Here is a 27,826-nt window from a genome sequence, read left to right as displayed (position 1 = left end):
CAATCTGTTTCTAAAACCAGAGATCTACCCATTCATTGCTCTGCTAGACTTATATCAAGCTGACAGCTCAAGGGGAGTGTCCTTTCTGCGGCAGCTCAAGGGAGCGTGTCCTTTCTGCGGCAGCTCAAGGGAGCGTGTCCTTTCTGCGGCAGCTCAAGGGAGCGTGTCCTTTCTGCGGCAGCTCAAGGGAGCGTGTCCTTTCTGCGGCAGCTCAAGGGAGCGTGTCCTTTCTGCGGCAGCTCAAGGGAGCGTGTCCTTTCTGCGGCAGCTCAAGGGAGCGTGTCCTTTCTGCGGCAGCTCAAGGGAGCGTGTCCTTTCTGCGGCAGCTCAAGGGAGCGTGTCCTTTCTGCGGCAGCTCAAGGGAGCGTGTCCTTTCTGCGGCAGCTCAAGGGAGCGTGTCCTTTCTGCGGCAGCTCAAGGGAGCGTGTCCTTTCTGCGGCAGCTCAAGGGAGCGTGTCCTTTCTGCGGCAGCTCAAGGGAGCGTGTCCTTTCTGCGGCAGCTCAAGGGAGCGTGTCCTTTCTGCGGCAGCTCAAGGGAGCGTGTCCTTTCTGCGGCAGCTCAAGGGAGCGTGTCCTTTCTGCGGCAGCTCAAGGGAGCGTGTCCTTTCTGCGGCAGCTCAAGGGAGCGTGTCCTTTCTGCGGCAGCTCAAGGGAGCGTGTCCTTTCTGCGGCAGCTCAAGGGAGCGTGTCCTTTCTGCGGCAGCTCAAGGGAGCGTGTCCTTTCTGCGGCAGCTCAAGGGAGCGTGTCCTTTCTGCGGCAGCTCAAGGGAGCGTGTCCTTTCTGCTGCAGCTCAAGGGAGCGTGCCCTTTCTGCTGCAGCTCAAGGGAGCGTGTCCTTTCTGCTGCAGCTCAAGGGAGCGTGTCCTTTCTGCTGCACGCTTTCTGCTGCCTTTCCATTTAAGGCCTCGTTCACATTTCTATTTTTCACTAACATGTGCTGTCCACATTGTCTGCAGACAGCACATGTACCCGTTGATTTTAATGTGCCTGTTCACCGATTAGTATTTTTTTTTTTACTGATATACACTATGGTCCATGATGCGGACCAAAAACACCCATTATAGTCTATGGGTCAGTGAAAAAACAAGGACACAATGGCGATGGCATTCGTGTTTCATCCACATTTCACAGATGGCTGCTAGAAAATGCTTTTGAAATTAATCTCCAGGTAAGCATTGTCCATGGAATACGGATGACGCGCAGAGGTAAAAAACGGACACACAAACCAAACATGGATCCTTCACAGACATCTTCATGGATGAAACACGGACTGATTTTTTTCCCCACCCATCAAATGGACACGGAAATGTGAACTGTCACAACTTCTAACAGTAGATACGGCTGTTGGCAGTTGAAGGATGAAACTGAGCATGTGCGACCACCACACTGATGTTCCTGAAATGGGCAGAGAAAACAAGGAAACACACAAACAGGAGGTGGCACTATACAGATAGATTTTACTGCATTCATTCTGCGGCTATTCTAAATGTTTCAATAACATGCAATACTAATGTATTGTGATTGTGCTCATATTGCCTCCTTTGCTGGCTTCATTCAACACTTCTCGTTTCCAGGGGTTACGACCACCCTCCAATCCATCACCAGTGGTCGTGCTTGCACACTATAGGAAAAAGCATCAGCCTTTGCACACTCCCACAGTCCTGGCCACCAGAAAGGCCAGAGCTTTTTCCTATAGTGAGCAAGCACGGCCACCGCTGCTGGATCGCAGGGTGCTCGCAACCATGTATAATGTGATGGAAAAATGAATCCAGACAGCAAAGGAGGCAATATGGACAATATCAATGCATTAGTAAGTGGCTTATATTAACTTTCTCTACGTGATAAATGCCACTTGCTGAAGCGAGCAGTTCATGGGAGGAAGCCAACATAACAGAGCTGTCTTGTACTGAGGAATGGGCTAAAATTCCTCCGAGCCGATGTGCAGGACGAATCCACAAATCCCGGAAACGTTCTTGCTGGAGAAGGAGGTCACAGCAGATACTGAAAGCAAAGCTCCTCATTCTTCTACCACTCACAGAAGGGGGATATTGGACCATGCTCCTCAATCAATAAATGATCGGGTCTAGTATTTTTGACTCATTGGTTTGATTTGGTTATCGTTATCTACTTTTAGGACTCGTGTGAAAATTTGACGTGGTTTTAGGTCAAACGTGTGCAGAACACTTCCCTACCTACCACTGTATGTGATAGCTCAGCAGACTATGCTATTCTGTGCACAAAACCAAGAACATGTGGATATGTTGGTGGAGGCGCTGGGAGCTTTTGAGGTGTAGATGGGGCCTAAATCAATTACTAAAATATAGTGAAATATTCCCAAAGAGCCACACAATACGGCTTAACACCCGTCTATAAGACTCCGACGTCTTGGTGTTGTTCTAGAATTAAAAAAATGTCACCATGTTTAGGTTTTGAAGCAGCGCCTTGTTTTGGTGCCTCAGGCAGGGAAAGATAAGTGACAGTCACTCAAGGTCAGAAGAAGTGAGCAGGAAGCGACCCCGTCTCCCCTGTTTGACTCATTGTTTCAGGAGTCCATGTGTTTACATTTGAGGACGAAACACCTCAGAGAGCACAGACCTGAAAGTATGACTAAAAACCACCATGGCAAAAACAATATTGCAAAACAGGGCCAATCCTTACGTGCAGCGATGCGTGGGTCAGGTGGAGCAGAAGAACGAGGAACCGCTCACCCAACTACGGTCTTAACATAATGCCTTTACAACAAAAAACGGAAGAAAAAGAAAAAGTTTAAAATATAAAAAGGATCTCACCCTAAATTAATAGCAAACGCTTCATAAAGTCCCCTTGTGCTGAGAAATTCTGCCGCCAGCTACGGACCTACACCCACACAGCTGATTGGCGGGAGTCCTATCGATCAGCTAATGATGACCTTTCCTGAGGATAGCCTAGACAACTCGTCACCACCACTCCCTCTACTTGTAAGGCTACTTTCACACTGCCGTTTCTGGGTCCGCCTGTCAGATCCGTCATGGGCTCTCACAAGCGGCCCCAAACGGATCAGTTCAGCCCCAATGCATTCTGAATGGATAAGGATCCGTTCAGAATGCATCAGTTTGCCTCCGTTCCGCCTCCATTCCGCTCTGGAGGCGGACACCAAAATGCTGCTTGCAGCGCTTTGGTGTCCGCCTGGCGGTGCGGAGCCAAACGGATCCGTCCTGACTTACAATGTAAGTGAATGGGGACGGATCCGTTTACATTGACACAATATTGGTGAAATTGTAAACTGATCCGTCCCCCATTGACTTTCAATGTAAGTCAGGGCGGATCCGTTTGACTTACACTTAGACTTTCTTTTTAAATTAGCTATGCAGACGGATCCGTACTGAACAGATACCAGCGTTTGCATTTATAGGTGCGGATCCGTCTATGCAGATACCAGACGGATCCGCACCTAACGCAGGCGTGAAAGTAGCCTAAGACTTCTTTCATGCTGCTCCGAAATTCTGGAATAGTTTACCTTTGAGCAAAAGGTCAGCTTCTAAAATGCCCAGTTTTAAGCTGGGACTATACAGAGAGGTCAAAAAAAAATTTTGCGCATTTTCAATGCGAACTGAAACCCCCTAGAAATGTGAAAGAACACATGACTTTGGTACATAGCAATGTATAGTATTGGGCAGTGAAAATGACGAGAGGCATTTGTTTTCTTGCTCTACTACTTCAGCCATAGTCAATAGGACCAGGAGGACAATTAACGAGGGCTAAGGCTTGATGGATAATACACTTGACAGTGCCCGTGAACATTTGCATCCATTCAATCTGCCATCACTAGTAATAGAGGGCAGCACTCACAGGGCTTTAGAGTTTAGGAGGTTATTTCTTTGCCCTTTGATCTTTTTGAGGCCAAGTACTACTTAGTGGAAATACCGTTCAAACTGGATAAATCTGTTCAGTTCTTCTCAATTCTTTGCAAATACTGACGCGATTTGACCGTGACTTGCCATATAGCCCTAGCCGTAAAAGAACTGGGCGCGTAAGCATTAGAAGTATGTATTTCAAATCATGTCTCTAAAATCCATTAACCCCTCAGTGACCACCCATACGTGTTTTTACGGCGGTCACTAAGGGGCCTTAGGCTGGGCCGTCGCTTTTGTACGGCAGCCCAGTCTAAGCGCTGCACGGGGACCCGGCTCTCACATGACACATGACATAACAGCCCGGACCGGCAGGGAGTATGGACAAACAAGGAAACTGTATGGGGATGAATGATCATATTGGCGATCATTCATTCCCATACATCTTTGATTATTGCTACATGTAAATCGAGCTAAAGTTTGGGCAGTGATCGGGAACAAACCTCACTGTCCGCTCTATCGGCTCTCCTGAAAAGGTCCTTGGACACCAGAAGGTGCATCAATAAACAATTTACAATTAAATGTTCTACACTTTCAGAAAAAATAATCTCTCTTGGGCCTGAAAAGTGGAATTAAAGAGTCGCGAACGAAGGGGGCCACTTTCGAACAGATACACGCCACTTTTGTGGCGTATAACTGGCGAGGAATCTGTTGCACGCCATGTTGCGGCAAAATCTGCAACTTCTTCCCCACTCATGCAAAGTCCCAAAGAAAAAGGGGGGCGCAGAGTGGGCAGGGACGGGCTGGGATGCCCGTCTCATACATCATTTTTTACACCTTTTATTTAGGCATAGAAAATGGTCCAGGAAGCTATCTAACATTTAGACTGGCACTGGATACGCCGAAGTTATGAAGACGCCGGTGCCTCCACATAACTTCAGCGATCCACCGCCTAAAATTGCCGGTCTTAATAAATGTGCGTCTAATAGTTTGCGACTTTTAAAAAAAATTGTTGCATCTCTCAGTTGCCCAGACATATTTATTGTAATTTACGCTAGTTTTCTAGTGCAAACAAAGTCATAAATCTACGGCAAATCAGAGCGGTCGTACGTAGGTTTCGGTTTAGGCACACAGACTGCTGTAGGATGCCCATAATTTAATCGTCATAAATTAGGCCCATCCTTCGGCAGCGCAGGGGATATCTGCGCCAGTCTTGATAAATCTCCCCCTTGTGTTTTTTGGTCTTCTCTGCTTAGGACCTATCCATGTTTAAAAAAAATTGGGGTGCAGAAGGGGGCAAGAGAGCTGAGGCCATTTGGATAAAAGGCATCTCTTTGCTCTTGGGTGCATAGATAAAGAAAAAAAAACTGTACAAGACCAACTCTGCTCATCATTTATTACAAAAAATAAAAATAATAAAACAAAACAAAATAACTCCAGGTACCGTTGCATTGAAGGAAACATCCGGGCAGCAGTGAACTTCTACATACACGGTCACCGACCTGTACCCTTTATCAACATGCAGCAAGGCACAATTTGGGCTGGTATCAGGACTGTCAAGCTTAACAACCACTTTATGGCTTCAAAATGAAATGCAGACACTACTCTATTGTTCCTGCCTCTCTCCAACTTAATCAAGCGATTATAGCCTCAATAAAACTTGAGAAGGGGCCGCACCAGGCAGAGACAGAGCAGTGACAAAGCAATTATTTATGCTCCCTTTGAAGTACCCACCGGCTTTATCATGGCATTGAAGGATAAGAACGGTGGGTAGGAAATCCAAGGGTATTGATATGCATTTGTAAAGCTTAAAAAAAGCAATAAAAACTAAAACTACAAAAAAAAAGGCCATGATTGTTTATGGAGTTTATTGATGGATTTCAAGGTACTTTGTAAAAAGCCCATTAAAAGAGGTCATAAAATAATGATAGGCCCTCCAGTGCATCCCCCTTCCCAAGTCAACTTTTTATGTGGCATAATCCTACCCCTCCGCAACACACAGAGCAACAATCTCGTGTTTCTCAAAGTAACAACCTGCATATGCCTGACCTTTCATCTGCAGATCTACTGCTATTACATCCGCCAGTCACACGGGAGACAAAAACAAGGCTAGAAACGAGGAGCTACATTCTAAAGAACGGAGCCGGAACAAAGGCCTAGGCTATGGCCGGAATAACCCAAATACCACGTAGAAGGGATTTCAAAATAAGAATTGGGGAAGGGGGGAATCAAATTTCCTTGAATCAGTCAGCAGAATGCAGGTTACTGTTCATCATGGCCGGCATTCTGCCTATGGAGCTTGTCATCTATAGGCAGTATCTGACAGACTGACATGGAATTAAAATTACCTATAGGTGTATATAGGATGCTGCTTATGATGGCCTTTATGGCTCTATCTGGGAGACTGACATAGAATTTGTATTACCTGCAGCTTATAGGGTAAGAAGAGGTAGCAGTCACACCCAGGTTTTGGTGGAGCATTTATGGGACCAGCTGGGACACCGGCTTCAGCAACCCACAAGTGTGAAGGATCTATAGGCCCAGCTGTAACATCTGGGGGCAAATGGGCTGCAGGATACCCTACAGAACCTGTATGCCTCCATGCCCAACTGTATCTCATCTCGTATCCAGGCTAGAGGCCGTATCCCATCTAGTATCCAGGCTAGAGGCCGTATCTCATCTTGTATTCAAGCTAGAGGCCATATCTCATCTTGTATTCAGGCTAGAGGCCGTATCTAAACTCTTATCCAGGCTAGAGCCAATATCTCATCTTGTATCCAGGCTAGAGCCAATATCTCATCTTGTATCCAGGCTAGAGGCAATATCTCATCTTGTATCCAGGCTAGAGGCAATATCTCATCTTGTATCCAGGCTAGAGGCAATATCTCATCTTGTATCCAGGCTAGAGGCAATATCTCATCTTGTATCCAGGCTAGAGGCAATATCTCATCTTGTATCCAGGCTAGAGGCAATATCTCATCTTGTATCCAGGCTAGAGGCAATATCTCATCTTGTATCCAGGCTAGAGGCAATATCTCATCTTGTATCCAGGCTAGAGGCAATATCTCATCTTGTATCCAGGCTAGAGGCAATATCTCATCTTGTATCCAGGCTAGAGGCAATATCTCATCTTGTATCCAGGCTAGAGGCAATATCTCATCTTGTATCCAGGCTAGAGGCAATATCTCATCTTGTATCCAGGCTAGAGGCAATATCTCATCTTGTATCCAGGCTAGAGGCAATATCTCATCTTGTATCCAGGCTAGAGGCAATATCTTATCTTGTATCCAGGCTAGAGGCAATATCTCATCTTGTATCCAGGCTAGAGGCAATATCTCATCTTGTATCCAGGCTAGAGGCAATATCTCATCTTGTATCCAGGCTAGAGGCAATATCTCATCTTGTATCCAGGCTAGAGGCCGTATCTCATCTTGTATCCAGGCTAGAGGCCGTATCTCATCTTGTATCCAGGCTAGAGGTCGTATCTCATCTTGTATCCAGGCTAGAGGCCGTATCTCATCTTGTATCCAGGCTAGAGGCCGTATATGAACTTGTATCCAGGCTAGAGGCCATATCCCATCTCGTATCCAGGCTAGAGGCTGTATATCATCTCGTATCCAGGCTAAAGGCCGTATCTAAACTTGTATCCAGGCTAGAGGCCATATCCCATCTTGTATCCAGACTAGAGGCCGTATCTCATCTTGTATCCAGGCTAGAGGCCGTATCGCACCTTGTATCCAGGCTAGAGGCCGTACCTCATCTTGTATCCAGGCTAGAGGCCGTATCTCACCTTGCAACCAGGCAGAGGCCGTATCTCACCTTGCAACCAGGCAGAGGCCGTATCTCACCTTGCATCCAGGCAGAGGCCGTATCGCACCTTGTATCGAGGCTAGAGGCCGTACCTCATCTTGTATCCAGGCTAGACGGCCATATCTCACCTTGTATCCATGCTAGAGGCAGTATCTCATCTTGTATCCAGGCTAGAGGCCGTATCTCACCTTGCATCCAGGCAGAGGCCGTATCTCATATTGCATCCAGGCAGAGGCCCTATCTCATCTTATTATCCAGGCTAGCGGTGGATCAGTAGGGTCCTAAAGCTTCCTTTCAGTTGTACAATTCTTCAATAAACTTCTCCTTTCGCTCTTATATTGTAATCTCTTCCATATATCATTATTATATTCACACACAAAGTTTTTTCCATTCCAACAACTTCTTGGTGCTTTATGTTTCTGTCAATGAATGTACATCAAGTACCTCAGTCACACATTCTGACTCATGGATGGTAGGAGTCCCTTATGAATCGTACTGCCCTTCTATCAGGAAACCGACAGCAACTCCCTATTATGGTAAAGGCCCAACTGCTCCATTAATATATGTAGATAAAGGCAATTTCCCACTTTCCACACTTGTCCTGCTGTCTGCAGAGGTCAGAGACCTACTGGACTTCATTATTGACTTCCCATTGCTTTTTGCTCTTCTTACAAGTAATTGACCCTCTGGACTCGGTTACGGACTGCTTTTGCTCCAAAAATAGGGAGGCGCCAGAGCGGTTACTGCAATTAAATGCATAGCAACTGGCACAAGTCAGCAGACAATTTACATACTACAGGCTTCCATAAACAGGAGCCAGTAGTCTGCTCACAGATTTGCAGGGCAAGACTGGGGAATGTTATATGCTCAGGGGGGTCTCTTTAAATTCAACTGGAGTCCTAACTCATGAATATTTTCAAGTGGTATGTTTCCACGCGCTCCCACGTCTGTGCGGCTGCACCGCAAAACACAGTACATGTCCTATACTTCGCCGCAACATGCTGTCCACTGAACACGGCCAGCATCAGCGTTTGGCAGATCCACCATTGTGTGAATGACCCCTCAGTATGACGAAACAGTTGCAAGATTCATTTTCAGAAACTTTTTTGCCATGAGTTTCAAAAATCCATACAAAACTGTCCCATGGGACAATGTGGAAACTGTCATAGCAGCCAATTGCAGGTGATTTTGTAGGACAATATTCATGCCCCTTTCTTCCGTAAAAAAAAAAAAAAAAAAAAAAAGTACTGCATGCAAGACTTTTTTTTCTGTCTAAAAAACAAAAAAAAACGGTTCTCAGATGGAAATTGCTCAAAATGATGACAACTGATCAGTTTTTTTTTTACAGGATCCTGGTTTTGTGTCTTTTTTTTCTGACGGGTCAGAAGAATGAAAAGCTAAACGGTGATGTGAATGCATCCTAACACTGCGCGGCGCTCATCTGGTTAACTGTACACAATGTAACTGTACCAGTATGAGGTTTTTTTCTAATAACGTACCCGAGTTCCTTTATGTGCCTCCAAACCACCCTTCAATTCTCATGTGTGCTGTGATCCGTGCTCATGTTGCCTTTCGCTCGTACTCGCACATACTTGGACTTCTAGAATTCCAGTAACACAGGGAACAGGCTCCAGAATTTAACTTTCTGCAGGTTGGGCATGTGATGCTGCTACATAGATGCTAAGCTCTATGGGAACGGACTTTGCAAACTGTTCTCGTGTATATTAGAAATGAACCGTTTTGGCAAATGGCCTCTGCTTCTCTATAAAACGGGGGGCTCTGCCGGCCAAAACATGAATAGCTGAAAGTGTTATATGCCAAAACAATAGCAAAGGAAAAAAAAAGGAGTGAGAAATGTGACTCTTATTACATACTAACTCAATGCAGCAGCAAACTGGAGGCAGATTTACACATACGCTTATTCTCGACATGGTTGTGCACATCCCCTATAGTATTCTATGGGCTCCAGCTGAACTTGTAGTTCATACGGAATTATTTTCTCATATGGTCCCGTTCACGCCTCTGGAGCCTCCATTGCAGAATCTATCAAAAAGCCGGACAAAACAGAGCAGCATACCACACTGTGTTCACTAAAATGCCATGCCCCATGCTGAAAACTCAACAAACCCCAATATAGTCAACAGTGTCCTCTGTAGTTCGTCCATTGTGTCTGTCCTTCAACAGACTGGGCACTTCCACGGTTTTCATTGTTCCTATAAGGAAACATTAGTGGGCACGTAAATGAAGCCGACATTCTGTAGGGAGAACGGGAGAACAATATTTTAGCAGCAGTTCCCCCCACAAAGAAAATTGGGGGGGGGGGGGGGCGCTCACAATCTGAGATGGGGTTGTCAACACCAGCCAAACACTTTGGAGCTGCTCAACCACCAGTGGCTGTAAAGGGGTTCAAAGGAGTATTCCCATCTCAAACATTGATGTCAAATAGGTGCGGGTCCCACCTTTAGATCACGCTCCCATCTACAGAACGGGAAACTCTAAGTGAAGGAGAGCACACTGCGCAAGAACGGCCACCCACCGTTGACCGCTATGGGAGCTCTGCTATTTCTGGAAGTCCCATAGTGGTGAAAGAAGAGGTGGTCATGCATGTGCGGTGCGCTATACATTCACTGCTATGGGAGTTCAGAAAATATCGGCTATTTTTGGAAATCACATAGAGGTGAATGGAGAGCACACCATGTATGCACAGCCACCGCTCCTTTTACTGCTATGGGACTGCCAAAAAAAGCCAAGTCGACGCTCAGCTATTTTCGGGAACTTCCTCAGAGGTGAACAGAGAGTGGCCATGCTTGCGTGGTGTGCTCTCCTTTACTTCGGGGAACCCGTTAAGAGGTGGGACCTGGACATATCTGACATTGATGGCCTATCCTGGCGAAAGGCCATCAATATCTGAGATGGGATTACCCCTTTAAATTACACTGTTAGGTTATGGTTCAACATAGTGTTCGCCAGATGGCAAAGAGGCACCTTTGTAGTGGTCGAAAACTGCACCAACAGTAAATTCAGACATTAATTTTCAATTGCAGACAGATTGTTTATTTTCTCTACCGGACCTCTTGTGACCAGGGCTGGCCAATCAGTGGCCTCACCGAAGACGTGAATGGCATGTGATCACCATATGGTGCTCATGCCCCAAATTAAGAACCCTCCCGAAACTTCTTACAATCACAGCAAACATGAGATCAATGCAGCATGTAGCCCTGGAAAATGTGATCAGATTTAGCAGGGTGTGGCATAGATATTAGAAAATATATGATGCCACCAGTGATGAAAATAAGTGCTTCAAGTGAGAGGAGCAGGAAACTGGAGGAAAGAACCTCCCAAAACTGAAAAAGGCCTACAATACAAATAAAATTCATAAAATGGGCCAATTTAATTTGGCACTCAGGGGACCAATATCTCAGTCGTGAAGTCTTCTGCATCCTATGACAACCTAACACTGTGAGAGAATCCATCCCAACTCCTGCCACTGTGCAGAGACATGCCTGGCTGAAACTGCCAGTAGGCTGAGGATCGGAGAAAGTCCTAACAGAAATCTGATTTTATACATACAATTTTCAGTGTTGTGAACAAGATGCAAATATGGTCCAATGCAAATACATTATATGGAAAAAATCATTGGGGCACCTACACATTACATTCTAAATCCATGATCAGTAATTTGGAGTTGATCTCCCCCATTGAAGCTGAAACATCTTCCACTCTTCTGGGAAGGCTTTCTACAAGATTATGGAGGGTGTCTGTGGGAATTTTAGCTCATTCATCCAGAAGAGCAGGAAATGTGAGGTCAGATGCAGATGGTGGATGAGAGGACCTGGCTTACAGTCTCTATTGTAGTTCATCCCAAAGATGTTCGATGGAGTTGTGGTCAGGACACTGTGTGTCCAGTCAAGTTCTTCCTCACCAAACTCACCCAACCACGTCTTTAAGAACTTTGCTTTGTGCACTAGGGCACAGTCCTGCTGGAATAGGAAAGAGCCTTCCCCAGAAAGCTGGAAGCATACAATTGTCCAAAAGGTCTTGATATGCATAAATATTTCCCTTGTCTGGAACTAAGGTGCTAAGGCAAACCCTTGAGGAACACCCCCATAGCATTATCCTCCTCCACTAAACTTTACAGTTGGCACAGTACAGTCAGGCAGGTAACGTTCTCCTGGCATTTGCTAAACTCAGACTCGTCCACCAGACTGTCAAATAGAGAAGCGTGATTCATCACTGCACAGAACTCCACTGCTCCAGAGTCTAGTAGTGGAGTGTTTTATATCGTCCCATCTGGCACTCGGCACTGGGCTTGGTGATGAAAGGCTTATATGCAGCTGCTCAGCCATGGAAACCCATGCCATGAAGCTCCCGGCACAGCATAGTTTTTGTGTTGCTCTTAATATCAGAAGAGTTCAGGACTCTGTACTTATGGAGTCAGTAGAGCTGCACTAAGATATTCAGCACTTGGCGACCCAGCTCTGAAACTTTACGAGGTCTCCATTACATGGCAAATTTTCTTGGGTTCCTAAATAGTGATGGCCAGTTCACAGTGTTCGCCGACGAACACATGCGATCTGCCATCTTTATTCCCAAGCCCAGCGATGCAGAGGTAAGTCCTTACCTGTGCCTGCGCCGCAAGCCGCTCTGAAACACATGCGGTTAGCGGGAGCAGGCAGTTCCGAGAACAGCCTGCATCGGGCTGTTCTCGGAACTGCCTGCTCCCAGAGACCGCATGTGTTTTAGAGCGTTTCGCGGCGCAGGCACAGGTAAGGACTTACCTCTGCATCGCTAGGTTTGGGAATAAAGATGGCAGATCGCATGTGTTTGTTGGCGAATACTGCGAACTGGCCATCACTGTTCCTAAACGCTTCTACTTTCTAATAATACCATTCACCAGTGATGGTGGAATATCTAGGAGGGAAGAAATGGCATGAACCGACTTGTGGAAATGGTAGCATCCTATTACAGGACCATGTTGGAATTCAGTGAGCTCTGTAGTACGAGCCATTCTTTCACAAATGCTGTAAGGGCAGACTGCATGGCTAGGGGCTGGATTTTATACACCTGTGCCAATGGGACAGAATAAAACACCTGAATTCAATGTTTAGGAGGTGCATCCAAATACTTGTGTCCATATAGTGTACTTTAAAGGGAATGTCTCACCCCACACATTGGTGGCATATTTCTAGGATATGACAAATAGGTGCTGGGCTGGCCCATGGGACCCGCAACTATCTCCAGAACAGGGCCGCCGAAGTGAATAGAGTGCAGCCACATGGCCACCTTCCATTCATTTCTAGGGGACTTGCGAAAATAGCTGAGCACTGGCTCAGCTATTTCCAGCAATCCTATAAAGCGGAATGAGCCATGGCCGAGACTGTGCAGTGCCCTCTCCATTCATTTCTATGGGAGTTTACGAAAACAAATGCCGTCCCAGAGGTTTGTGGCCTATCCTAGCGATAAGTCACCAACGTCTGAGATGCTAAAACAACCTTGTGTGCAATTATGCTGGCAGCAAAGCATACTGGGCTGTGTGCTTCAGTGATTATTTCACAAGGGGAAGACGCTATTATATGCTATGCATTTACACTTCTCTTGTCATAGTCATTAAGGGGGTTATCCAGTTATACAAGTGTGTGTGTGCAACAGACTAATAGGTCCTACAGGAGGTGGCCACGCTATTACAGTATATAGCAGAATTTTTCAAGGGTCATGCGACCAAAGCGTGGCTTGAATCACCCACTAAGCTGCAGTACCAGGCGCAGCCACTACTAGCACTGTTGTGCAGTGTCTGATAAACAAAATGTATGTATTTCTCTTGCTTATATATCGGTAATATATTCCAGCACACCTTATATTAGCATCATTTGTTATCTTCACAATCTAAGGTCCCTATCAGTATGTCTTTGGAGTGTGGGAGGAAACCGGAGAACCCAGAGGAAACCCACACAAACACGGGAAGAACATACAACCTCCACGCAGATATAGGCACTAAAATGGACAGGACCATCAGTATCAGATCAGGTGACTGAAGGGACACATACGTTATATTATAGGGTCACCTGATCTGATACTGATGGGCCTGTCCTAGGGAAAAAACCCTTGCGCGTTATAGTGCCTTTCATCTAAAACTTTAAAAATTTTACCATTGGCCCTACGATATATGCCCAAAATGTATTATGAAGATCTGGATTTTTGGACTAAGCTGACCCTGTGCTGAACAGTACTAAAAAAAATATGTTTAAATCAATGTTAATCCCACTAAAGACCCTGACCCACATAAAATCTATCCAAGGTATAAATAAATATACTTCTATATATTAGGCCCTTTGCAATAAAGTGTTCATTTTCTCACCATCTGCTTTACCATAAGCATTGTACAGATTGCAACAGCAGAATCTATACAGTGACACAGAGCAGGACAGAACTGGCAGGCAAAGCAGGAGAGAACAAAAATAGCAAGGGGAGAATGTATGTGGCAGTGTTTCTACGTGCTCCCGGCCTTTATAACTATACCCCCCCCCCCCCATTACTGTAAACAAAATGTGATTTCTCAAAGATGAATGGAATTAACAGTAGAGTTCTATGTCAAAGATCCATGAGCCAACACTGCCACCTGGTGGTGAATGCCGGCATTGCAATGTGCATTTTACCTGTTGATCTTGTAGCAAAAATCTACAGATAAAGCAGAGCTGAGTGTGTCGTCACACCCGAAAAACTGTAAAACTGTAGGCAAATATACTTCATTATCTTATTAACGGAATGGGCTAACAATGGGGTACCAAAGAATTGAGTGACAAATTCAGCTCTGCTGCATGCCAAACACAAGCAAGGGTTAATGGAGAGCCATACGAGATAAATGAGCGATTTCATCTGGGGATGGGAAACGACATGAAAATGTATCCGAGATGGTTTAGTGCAAAAGAGCTGAAGAGTGGACTGGGAGCAGGTCTACCCACTACTACGATTATCTGATATACAAAAAATGTGCCGATGTGATAGAAGATTATCCAGACACTCTAAATAGTTCTAGAATAATGGAAATGCCAGGATTCCAGAGCATCTATTTGAATAATTATGTGTTGTGCTGTTCCTCAGTTATTCCTCCGAGAAATGGAGGAACAAATTGACAAGTAGATGTTGGGATCCTACACCTTGATACTGTGCACACCTCTATGAGGAACAAGAGAGTAAAGTTGCAACACAGAGCTTTAAGCAAGGCGCTAAAGATGTCAGGAGGAGTGACAGCTCCTCTTACAAGAAGGCAGGGGTGTAAGAAGTAGCCTGTACAATCCAATAGGTATAAGAGAGGTTATTTGATAGCACAATCAGTAATTTCCATGTAACAAATTACAGACACACATGAACCTTCAGATGATGGGTTTTGCCAGAGAGGGGGGGGGGGGGTTTGCTCCAGAGCTAGAACCACACAGTTCTGTCCATTGTGTAGTGGACGGAGCAGGTTACTGCAGAGTTGCTTCCATCCTCTTCCCCAGGAGCAGCGCTGCCGTATTCAGCTCCATCTACTACACAATGGACAGAACTGTGTGGTCCTAGCTCCAGAACTACCGCAGAACAGCTGATGGGCGGAGGTGCCGGGCGTCGGACCCCCGCCGATCAGATATTGATCCTGAAGAGAGGCCATCAATAGTAAATCCTGGACAACCCCTGCAGTAAGGCCCCTTTCACACGAGCGTGATTTCCGAGCAGGTGCAATGCGTGATGGGAACGCGTTGCGCCCGCACTGAATCCGGACCCATTCTTTTTAATGGGTCTGAATACATAAGCGTTGTTTTTCACGCATCACTTGTACGCTGTGTGAAAATCGCAGCCTGTTTTATATTCTGCGTCTTTCCCTGATGGTTGCTAAGAGATGCCGTTTGTAAACCTTCGAAAAAAGCATCAATGCATATTTCACCCGCACGAAAAACACGGAACAACTGAACGCAATCGCAGACAGAACTGACTGAACTTGCTTGCGAAATGGTGCGAGTTTCACTGAACGCATCTGGACCTAATCCGTCACGCTCATGTGAAAGGGGCCTAACACTGCAGATTTCCACCACGGATTTCACCCTTTGCAATGCAAATCTGCAACAAAATCTGCAATGAAGCTACAGGGATTGAGCCCCAGATCCCTGGATTTTACAATCCGTGTGGACGCTGCCTACAAGGAGACTAAACTTTGAAACCACAAAGTCCCTTCTAATCATCCTGATGAAAAAGGACTATGGGGTACTGAACAACATTATAAATAAGGTGTTGATATAGCAGAGGTGTGTATGTCATTTGTGACAACTGTGCGATCACAATGAGTTATCTGCGTTTTTCCAAAGGAGCGTAGATAATGTAACTATCAGCGTCCACAAAAGAAGCTAGTCAATGACAAACATCACCGTTACCTCTATATCTGTCTGTCCATCAACACATGGATATCTGCGTGTGCACAGCAGCAGGTTATTCCACCATCTTTCCAGGAAAACTCTCCTAGCATCTGATTAACCATGTTATTACTGTAAATATACATGGTAAACTACCACCAACGCTCGTGAATAATATATCAGTTATCCGCTGGAGACTTCTTACAAGACCTGCCCAAGATAGAAGATACATCACCCGGCAGAATAGCTTCCCGATCCTGAAGACCACGAGAAATGAGACTATGGGGCTGGTTGTAGCCACATATGTTATAAAGGTTCACTCCATAAAAAATATTTCTTGATGACCAAGTGCTGGCTTTTTCATGTCTCCGGAATCCACATCGTAAATCGGTCACATCTTAACATGGACCTTCGTATCTCTAATTTTGGAATCTCCACCAATTAGCCAGACTGGAGATTGCAGAGCTTCTCCTTGGTGGTCCAGTCAGTTGATTACAGAAAGTACTGTATATTCCAGCGTATAAGACTACTTTTTAACACATGAAAATCTTCTCAAAAGTCGGGGGTCGTCTTATACGCCAGGTATGGCGGGCGCTGCAGTGCCGGGACGCGCGAATTATCAACAGAGAGAGCCCGGGCTATTGCCTTGTATCCCCAGCAGCTGAGAGCTGCGATGTAACCCACGGCATATGCCCCCCCTGCGCTGTACCTTGTATACCGCCCCCTGCTCTGTACCTTGTATGCTCCTTGTACCGCCATCCTCCCAGCCGCTCGCATCTCGCTCCTACGCATGTGAGAGATTTCATGCGGCGAGCGTGGATACATGGGATCCTCACGGCCGCTCGCATCTCGCTCCTGCGCATGTGCGAGATCTCCGTGCGGCGTATCGAAGTGCGGCGCAGATGTGCATATGTGAATGTGAATATGAAGAATAACATAACAAAAACATATTCAGGGTATAGGTGGCACATGTTTAGGGTCTGGGAGGCAGGGAGGGAGGACAAGAAAGGTGGTGGGATGCAGGGATGGTGGTGATACCATGGGATGGCGGTGGGATGCAGGGATGGCAGTGGTATCTAGGGATGGTGGTGGGATGCAGGGATGGCAGTGGTATCTAGGGATGGCGGTGGGATGCAGGGATGGCGGTGGGATGCAGGGATGGCGGTGGTACCCAGGGATGGCAGTGGTACCCAGGGATGGCAGTGGTACCCAGGGATGGCAGTGGTACCCAGGGATGGCAGTGGTACCCAGGGATGGCAGAGGTACCCAGGGATGGCAGAGGTACCCAGGGATGGTGGTGGGATGCAGTAATGTACTGCTGTGTGTTGAAAAAGGGGTAGTCTTATACGGCGAGTATATCCCAAACTCTATATTTTCAGTGTAAAAGTTGGGGGTCGTCTTATACGCCCAGTTGTCTTATACGTCGGCATATACGGTACCTTCATTTCCTCTGCGGCTGCGCAGCAGTGGAACTGAACATGTACCGCAGGATTTTGACAAAGATTACAGGTGATTGTTGGGGGTCCCAGCAGTAGGACACCCATAATAAGGTTACTGGGAGACCCATCCGGTCGTCTGAAACACACAATTAAACCCCATGTCATATCTTCTGCTATCCCTGTGGTTGGGGTTGTAAGGAAAGGGACTCATGGATGAAGGAGGGGGTAAGTTTGTGGACACTATCATTTTTTTTTTTTACTATGGGCCAGATGAGGAGGCTCTGGGGTCAGCACTGATGCATTTTTATTTGATGATGGTCTCATGGAGGAGCACAAGGCAGAGTACAACTTTTTGACCATGCGACGTCGATAACTTCTATAGTACATGCTCCTCCTCATGTGGACACAGAAATCTACATAAAGACCAAATTCCAGCAATGATATACGACCCCCTACTCATCTTCTAAAGATACACGAACACCACAAGAAGATAAAAATAAACTAGAAAGGCAAATAAACTGAATGAAGTAAACCTTTAGAAAAATGTAAGCCAGCGGACCAGAAGTTACCCATCCTGTTCCGTATGGTAAAGGCATTAACTGCAAATAGTATATAAAATATATATAAAAAAATTTAAAATAATTATATTTATATATATATATATATATATATATATATATATATATATATATATATATATATATATATGAAGAAAGTCCAACGGGAGCACCAGCCTGAAGAGTGGGTGCAATATCCAAAAGGGGGTAACGGCAATCCCCAATAGTATAATCGAGAAAACAGGACTGCACTCCAAGTTGTGATGAAAAATCAAAGCAGTTTTATTCACCCATGTTATGGCACATCTTGCGACGTTTCAGCTCTTGCGAGCCTTTCTCAAGCATAGAGACAGTCTGTCTCTATGCTTGAGAAAGGCTCGCAAGAGCTGAAACGTCGCAAGATGTGCCATAATATGGGTGAATAAAACTGCTTTGATTTTTCATCACAACTTGGAGTGCAGTCCTGTTTTCTCGATATTATATATATATATATATATATATATATATATATATATATTTGGACACACCTTCTCATTCAAAGAGTTTTCTTTATTTTCATGACTATGAAAATTGTAGATTCACACTGAAGTCATCAAAACTATGAATTAACACATGTGGAATTATATACATAACAAAAAAGTGTGAAACAACTGAAAATATGTCATATTCTAGGTTCTTCAAAGTAGCCACCCTTTGCTTTGATTACTGCTTTGCACACTCTTGGCATTCTCTTGATGAGCTTCAAGAAGTAGTCACCTGAAATGGATTTCACTTCACAGGTGTGCCCTGTCAGGTTTAATAAGTGGGATTTCTTGCCTTATAAATGGGGTTGGGACCATCAGTTGCGTTGTGGAGAAGTCAGGTGGATACACACTTATTAAACCTGACAGGGCACGCCTGTGAAGTGAAAACCATTTCAGGTGACTACCTCTTGAAGCTCATCAAGAGAATGCCAAGAGTGTGCAAAGCAGTAATCAAAGCAAAAGGTGGCTACTTTGAAGAACCTAGAATATGACATATTTTCAGTTGTTTCACACTTTTTTGTTATGTATATAATTCCACATGTGTTAATTCATAGTTTTGATGCCTTCAGTGTGAATCTACAATTTTCATAGTCATAAAAATAAAGAAAACTCTTTGAATGAGAAGGTGTGTCCAAACTTTTGGTCTGTACTGTATATATATATATATATATATATATATACACACACATATATATATATATATATATATATATATACATATACACACACACCAAAAAAAAAAATAACCCACTGCTTGACACGGTACCAGTGTGCTTCCTTGCTTTCTTTTTGGTATATCTAGCAAGACCTTGGTCGTTTTTAAAGGTATTGCATCGCCTTTTTGTGTGCCAAAATTGCAAAAAAAAAATAAAAATCCCAACACTGTCAGACTTTTTGCGATTCTGGGGTCACAGTAACTTGCGAGTCATACTGCCACTCCATTCAGACTGCACTTGTATAGAACATTTCTTGGTCGCACAAAAGGTATCATGCCCAAGATCACTGTGTAGCCCCAGCCTAAAGGAAAATCATCTACTTCTCTTCGTTCCAGGATTTACTTCTGTTACTTTGGCGAATACATTAAAAACTGTATCTTCCATTGGTTAAACGTGAACACCTGAGTATGAAAAACATCAAATAGCAAGGGAAATTAAAATAGTGTGCACATCTTAGTTTCAATTCCATTTCCACAAGCTACACGTCCTTATGCAAGTCGTAAGACCAAGTTATAATAGGAATAATAAATTACAATCCTGACTGCATGCAGATCTCGGGGCACCTACCCTGGACCACATCAAATTGTAGACCTTAAGGTCAACTCCACTCGCAAACATCTTATTACATTTCAGGGAATTATACCGAAAAAAAAAAATGAAAAAAAAAAATCAACTCTTTCACAGTTCAAGAGGATCATGCTATTTATTGTGATAAAAATCAATGAGATATGAGACGTTACCATCCAGGAATGAAACAAATGTGGCCCTTTCAGACCTTAAACACTACATTCTTTCATGTATGGGCAGTGGACTATACGGCAGGATGGGCTGTCTTTCATAAAGCAGTGTATTCCTTTTTAGCACTATAGTGCTTCATTCAGGAATCGGCACATAGGATTTGTCTCAGGTTCCCCCAACGACTATTGGTGGGCGTCCTTGGGACTGTTTAAACTGGCAATTCCAAATCATATTAAAATAAGTCAGAGGACACATTCTTCCTGGCCTACGTACAACTGGGATTGAAAATATTGCTCTAAACTTGCGACCCAAGCTTGTTCTCTTAACAAATATCTCCTAATTACAATCAAATAAGGAAAAAAGCCTCAAGACCCTGCAAGACTGAGATCTCTCAGTTGGTTCTATAATGCAGTATGATGCTTGAATTTCAAAGGGTGTCCAACCAAAACAACGTATCTCCTTCCGAAGGCTGGTTCTATACAGATATTTAATCGGTTGGTCTTCACCCGAAAGGTCAATGTAAAGAACACTACACAACGAATAACACCTACTGTAGTTCTTCAGATATGTTGGCGACCATGCAAGTGTTAGGTACAAATAACATAGGAAGTTAGACCACCAGTTGGAAAAAAAAAAAAGTAGAAAAAGTTATGAATTACATAAAAAATAAAATAAAAAAAAAACAGTACTCAACTCTTCATTTCATCCCTAATCTAGCATGGATGCTTCGGTAGTCTCCGGTGGTCTTTGCTTACAAGCTGCCAGCAATGATGTGCCGTTCCAGAAGCGCATCTGCTCTGGATCAGAGTGAAGAACTAATACAGGACACTCCATAGATGAATCCAGTATTGCCTACTGATACCATCCATGTGCCATCCTGCAGTTTTGACGGCAAGAATAGTGACGTCTGCAACATTATTCCTTCCATCAAAACCACCAAAGAGCCTGAGGGGAAGCACCAACACACTCCATAGATTGAGGCTATGTTCACTTGGACATCATGGTTTCCATACTTGATGGAACCCACTAGCTTACTAAAGTCAGGGTGATTTGAGATTTCTGTTGTTCTGATGGCTCTTATGCCCTTTTGGCTCATGGTTTGTTAACTAGTTTTGATTAATTGACAATCAACCTTGTGTTATTTCTCCAATTGTATACCTCCGCAGAATATGTGGGGGCTACATAAAGATTATTATTACGTGCCATTTAATTTTCAGTAATAATCGGATTCCATCACTGACTGAACCAGGAGATGCCTTTCTAGCTAATTTCTTAGCTTCCACAACTTTCATCCATTGCAATACAGAGGTGGACAACATTTGAGCCCATCTCTCTGCTTACAAAAAACATTGAGTCAAGTTTGAGCTAACATTAGAAGGGGTTCCAGCTCCTGGACCCCTGATGATGTAAACTTCTATCCCATCTGGTGACATGTTAGAACATCTTGTCTAAGGCTACTTTCACACTAGCGTTCGATCGGATCCGTTCTGAACGGATCCGCTCATAATAATGCAGACGGAGGCTCCGTTCAGAACGGATCCGTCTGCATTAAAATGGCAAAAAAAAGCTAAGTGTGAAAATAGCCTCGGACGGATCCGTCCAGACTTTCAATGTATCCGCTTGAAGATTGAGCCATATTGTGGCATCTTCAAACGGATCCGTCCCCATTGACTTACATTGTAAGTCTGGACGGATCCGCACGCCTCCGCACGGCCAGGCGGACACCCGAACGCTGCAAGCAGCGTTCAGCTGTCCGCCTGTCCGTGCGGAGGCGAGCGGAGCGGAGGCTGAACGCCGCCAGACTGATGCAGTCTGAGTGGATCCGCATCCATTCAGACTGCATCAGGGCTGGACGGAGGCGTTCGGGTCCGCTCGTGAGCCCCTTTAAACAGAGCTCACGAACGGACCCATGAACGCTAGTGTGAAAGCAGCCTTAGGAATCACCCTATGAAGTTTCTGTTGTCATGTCAAAGCGAAAGTCCATTATGAAGAACTGACATCATAAAGTTCATTCCGCAGATAATTATAAAAAAAAAAAAAAAGCAAGATAAGCACCAAGAAGACAACACAAAATAAAAAAATAAATAGATAAGCAATTAAAAATTTGATGGTGGTTAAAGTGCAGGAGAGGACACTTGACATGATAAGACTGAACCCTCCACTGCCTTCCAAGGAATCCAGAAAAAACAATCATGGAGATCCAATCGGATAAAGCTTCTCTAGGTAGGTGAAGGAAACCAATGTATTTAAGTATGTCTGTAAAAGTGTAAAGGTTCTCATTTATCCAGGTCATGGTATATCTATAAAGAATAAATCAAGGCAACTGGACGTACTGTAGATTTCTTGAAACGTTTTCAAGAAATCTACAGTACGTCCAGTTGCCTTGATTTATTCTTTACAGATATACAATGTATTTCAGGTGCCACTGTTTCCCACCTAACACCAAACCTCCTGAGGTTCTACAAACTTAAATCACTATACAGCCATTTGGTGATTAAGGTCCAGTTTTGTAGAACTGTGGTAAATCTGGGTATCAGGGCCGTAATATGGATGCTCGTTGCAATAGATGGTGGTTACAATAGAGAAGAGGTCAGCTGGGTGGAATGTAAAATAGGCACAAAAAGCCTGACGAGGAGATTAGGTACAGAACCAGCCACTGCCTTCCAAGGGAACCAAAAATTCCAACCATGGGAATCTGATCACATATAGCTTCTGTTGGTATAAGGAAACCAATGTGCTCCAAGTGCTCCTGTTTCCTCACCATCACTGGACCTGCTGAGGATCTACATTCTCAGATCCCTATTGGGTGCTATGAAGATTAAAAGTCCGGCTTTGTAGAACTGCAATACCTCTGAGCATCAAGGCCATAATATGGTTGCTAAAATGTGTAACTAAAATTTAATAAAACTTTTGACGTAATACAGAGTTGATCACAGTCAAAGGGACACAGTGGTCAAAGCTTCCAATGCTTTGTTTTTTGCAATCAGTAGGGGTGTAGCACCCAGAATCCCTCGATCAAAACTTCTGATGTGTCATTAGTTACGGTTTAGTTTAACGGTCATAAAAGCTTTATTTAAACCAGACTGGACATTTTGGGATTGCAATGAACCTTCTTCAGGCCTATTACGTAACGTACAACAAACCCTATGGTACAAAAGAGTCTAGAAAATGGTGAAGTCATTTAGCCATCATTCTGCTGTGTAGTTTTATAGCATTTTATTTATGACATTACATACATACAACAAAAGCTGCACATAATAAAAGTAGACGAGGATCCAGCACGTTGACACTCGTGATCAGTTACAACCCAACGGGCTGGAAATCCTATACTGTATATACTAAACAGCATTAAAAAACAAAGCCTCCTACACTTGAAGGTGACGCCAGCGACCATGACTTTGTAGCCGAACTGTAGAATTAGATTTACTCATATCATATGCAGCGCTAATTAACTTCAGACGGGTGACATCGAAAGTGATTAATCTCATCTGTTTGGCAGAGAGATTTCTTTTTTATTATTACAGTTCGTAAACGAGAGATTTAAGGAGCAGATTATGTTTGTAGACCGGGTTTTTAGGTTTGGCAAATGAAGTAAACAAGAAAGAAGTAGAAAGGTTTTTTTGTAACATTAGTCGGCAGATAAATCCCTGAAAGCCGGCAAACCTTCTCAAATTGGTGTTGGCCGAGATATTGTTTTTCACAAATAATGCTCGTTTCAAGTGGGGCTTACCTGTTTTTTTTGGAGCGCTCATCTTTTCCTCTCTTGACTCCAAATATTCGTGTAATCAGCGTGCTGAAGAGAAGCGTGGAGGAATTTCTCACCTAATGTCAACAGAAAACGGTTAAAACTAAATATCACGAAGGGAAAAAAGACTTGCAGATGCCTACAGGACTTTCTCTTCAAAAAACACACACCCCAGAACAAATTTTAAGAAACAGGCGTGTAGTCACAATATTCTGAAGCACTTACAGACCACCTAACCTCAAAATCGGCTTTTATTTTAATGATCGAGAAGGAATTTTTCAACAAACCGATTTCCAACCAATGACACAAAAGTGCACACAAGTGGATCAACGCCAACCTCGGCTTTTCAATATTTTCATCATAAGGCCCAGAAATGTGTTTAGTAAGGGATAGCTTCAATATGGAGGAAGGATCAGGCGAGCAAAAACAAAAGCCGATCCAATAAGCCGTAGAAGAAACATAAAACCGAAGCACAAATCTAAATATGTACATATTAATGCTGTAATAGACACACTACATCTACTACAGCTACTGGTTCAAAAACTCATTTGGTCTGATGAACAGTAGGGGTCCATTCACACGTCCGTTGTTTCTTTCCTGATCTGTTCTGTTTTTTGCGGAACAGATCTGGACCAGATCTGTACCCATTCATTTTCAATGGGTCCTGAAAAAAAATCTGACATTGTGCTGTCCAATTTTTTTCAGGACCCATTGAAAATGAATGGGTCCAGATCTGGTGCAGAGCTGTTCCACAAAAAACTAAACAGATCAGGAAAGAAACAACGGACGTGTGAATGGACCCTTAAGGTGTTTTCCAGGACTTGTGAAAGGGGGACCTAGAGCTATATAGGAGCGTTAATGGGGTTTTCCAGGACTCAAATACTGATGGCTAGCTAATCAGTCTAAAGGACGAGTAAGCGCTGCCGGGCATGGCGCTGTACATTAGGCAGCGACTGTGCAGGCTACTGCAGCTCAATCTCATTCACTTGAATAGGATTAAGCTGCAGAAAAGCCGTGCTACTCCCAAGCATAACGGCTGCTTCCAACAGCTGATCGGCAGGGTTCCCGAAAGTTGGACCCCACCAATCAGATAGTGATGACTTATTCTGAGGATAGATCATCAATATTTAAGTCCCAGAAAACCTCTAACTCTACTCACACCCACATTCAAATGTCCATTCACATACTATTCCTAGGAAGATAGGCCATGGTGCCACTTACCTCAGTGAGAGTCATAGCATTAGACAGGTAAAAGCCAAACCCTGCCTGACAGAGGAGCAACATGAGGCTCCCGGGCCTCAATGCAAAATCTGGAATAGGGTAACACCTCCCCATCACCACCACCTAGCATGTGCCATTTCTAATACCGATGTCTTATTATGTGGCTGTAGAAAACTTGGTGCTCCCCTATTCAACTGAGATTTCGGGATTCCCTATGGGTTAGCTGCCTATACACAAACAAAACCAGGTATTTCCCAGACTTTCTCACACTCAGCTCGGGAAAGGGAGGGGAAAAAAAAAACTTCTGCCAAGACTCGTCTGAGACGCAACATGCCCAATGATTCTTTACCCTCACATCTGCTGTTGGGGACAGGATAGCTCCACACACATTAGACAATCAGCCAATCTGGTCATAACTCTGGTCACTGCTACTTGATGCTGGTTTCTAGTATTAGGAAATACTGATGGTCTGATGGGCTATCTATGGTCTGGCTTGCTAAGTAATGGCAAATAATTCAGAAAATCTGATCATCCACTCATTATGCATGGCGTAGACCCTACACCAATTTTAGTAATCATTTTGTAAGTTTAGATAGAATAAAATCAGAATTATACATTAACTAGATATTAGAGACAATTGCTCTCCTAGCACTATCTCTTATGGCTGGTATACTTTACTTCAGCATTTCACACACAAAAATGGGGCAAGCCGTTAATAGATTTGTTGCATTTTAGGACTTTTCTAAGAAATGGCAAAATATATCTAAACCACACCATAAATTTGGCCTAGAAGGCATAATAGAAACACAAGGTTATGATGAGACTTCTTGCAAAGGCCCGAAAACCCAGTTTCAGACCTTAGTGTCTTTGTAAGGATGATGCTTATTAGATGGTCACAAGGCCTGAACCACAGTGACACTTTGTCGGAGGACAAAGGCGTATTCTACCTCTCGGCGCTCGTAATCAGTTTACGATGTTTATGTTACTTCATTCTGCTGAGTCGGCATGTTTTTATCTCTAAATTCCCATAGATAGCGGCACTGGTGTCTGATTTACTTGCCAGGTTTGCATCTGTCATATCCATAAAACCTGGTGGCAGCTGCCAGGTTTGGCAGCTTTGTTCATTGTTACCGCGCCTTCAAGAGTGTTTGTGTTCTATAAAACTTGTTTGTTTGCATTAAAAATTCTGCCAATGGGTAAAGAGGGCAATGCATTTGTAATGTTTTTTGGTTTTTTTTCTGGAAGAGAACTCCCCAGGAACAGAAAAGCTGGATTTTGAAGGATATCCCTGGGGAAACTACCAAAAAGAACTAAAATGTTTTTGCATACTGGATGTCATGCAAGGGACAATGTATTTTGTTCTTAGAAATGGACGCTCTACAAACAAGAGCAGGTTTTTCTTGACACCCTAAAATTTGGTTTAGGGAGGGGAAAGTGGTAGTAAAATATACATATAAAATATTATTCGCCATTTACAATTAATTTACTGCACATGGGAATCTGAGAGCAAAGCAAAGTCTTTCCTTTCAGAACTGCCGCCTGTTTGCAAACCTATCCATGTTGCTATCACTGTCTGGCATGTTAAAAGATAGTCAAGCAAAAGTCGGATACCGTTTCTACAAGCCTTCTAGTTTACACAACATTTGTCAACCTGGTCCCACTGTAGAGGGAAACATGAATCAATGCTGAGGCTGCTGTAATCACAGGGCCTTATTAGCTAGCCAGTTCCCTCTAGAGATACACAAACGGCTTGTAATTTCCCATTGGGTAAGATATTTAAAAGGGTTGTGCCAAGATACAAACTTATCTCCTTTGCCCATATGAATGGTCAACCATTCATTCTCTATGGGCCTGTCAGAGATAGAGTACAGCGCTCAGCTATTTCCAGTAGTCCCACAGAGAATAAAACTGCTTAACCTGCTGCTCCATTTATATGTGATAACAGGATCAGTTGGGGTCCCAGGAATCAGATTTTCCATTCTGGCACAATTATATCTATATTATGATCTTTTGCTCTCAGCAGGGAGGAAGTATAGGGCCACTACAATTCAGGTTTACTTCTACTCTGTCCAATATTGAAATGAATGAAGCCAACAGCAAAGCTAGGTTAGAAACTGCAATGTACATATAGAAGTGCATATCAAAATGGTTTTTAATGGATTACAGGTGGTATGTTTTTAGTGGTATGGCCAGTGTCCTCCCTATAATATTAACTGCTTACTCCCAGACCAGCAGCCTTCTTCGTTGGTCCTACAGACTGCTTGACCGCCACTCCACTGCAGCAACTCCTCATTGCAGCCATGCAGTGAGCAGGCACAGGGGACTGATCAAGTGATCAGTGGCGGTCCTCCAGTGGTCAGACATAAATAGGCGATGCTGTCAGCATGTGAAAACATAGGGAATTTCCCATCTCAAGCATTTGAAAATGAAGGAAACACCCCTTTTATCTCTCAGTCCAAGGGCATTTTTAGGACAGCATTACTTTTTTTCTTTGCTGTGTAATAAAAAAACTATCCAGTATTTACGTCTAAGCAGTACGTCAATGAATCACTTTGTGAATATTTCCTTGTGCTCTACTTTCCATGAAAAACCTGTTGTAATTACTCTGCCAGATGGACTCTGTGTCGGTCAGAATAATGCATGGCACTAGACAGCCAAATGGTTCCCATCCACGCTGACATATACGTGTCCTTTAACACTGCTTGCTATAAAACATCTCTTATCTTCAAGACACGATAATATATAACCAACCAATAAATCTGTCACCAAGAGGGATGAGAAATCTAAATCTTTCCTCCTATTCCTGCTACCTGTAGGGCCTGTAAATCCTGGCGCCTGCTGCAGATGTACGGTGAATGAATTTAG

At 43.9% G+C, this 27,826-nt stretch overlaps 1 protein-coding gene across 1 annotated transcript in view; it reads right to left on the bottom strand.

The window, feature by feature from the left end:
- Positions 1–27,826, bottom strand: part of THADA (THADA armadillo repeat containing) — a 579,731-nt gene that overhangs the window by 326,574 nt on the left and 225,331 nt on the right. The window contains exon 26 of the mRNA XM_044289288.1: positions 23,726–23,817. Coding sequence (XP_044145223.1) covers positions 23,726–23,817 — 92 coding nt within the window. The remainder of the gene's footprint in view (positions 1–23,725; positions 23,818–27,826) is intronic.

The sequence above is a fragment of the Bufo gargarizans genome, chromosome 4 (genome assembly GCF_014858855.1).
Source record: "Bufo gargarizans isolate SCDJY-AF-19 chromosome 4, ASM1485885v1, whole genome shotgun sequence".
Lineage (NCBI taxonomy): Eukaryota > Metazoa > Chordata > Amphibia > Anura > Bufonidae > Bufo > Bufo gargarizans.
This window is presented reverse-complemented; position numbering and strand designations above follow the sequence as displayed.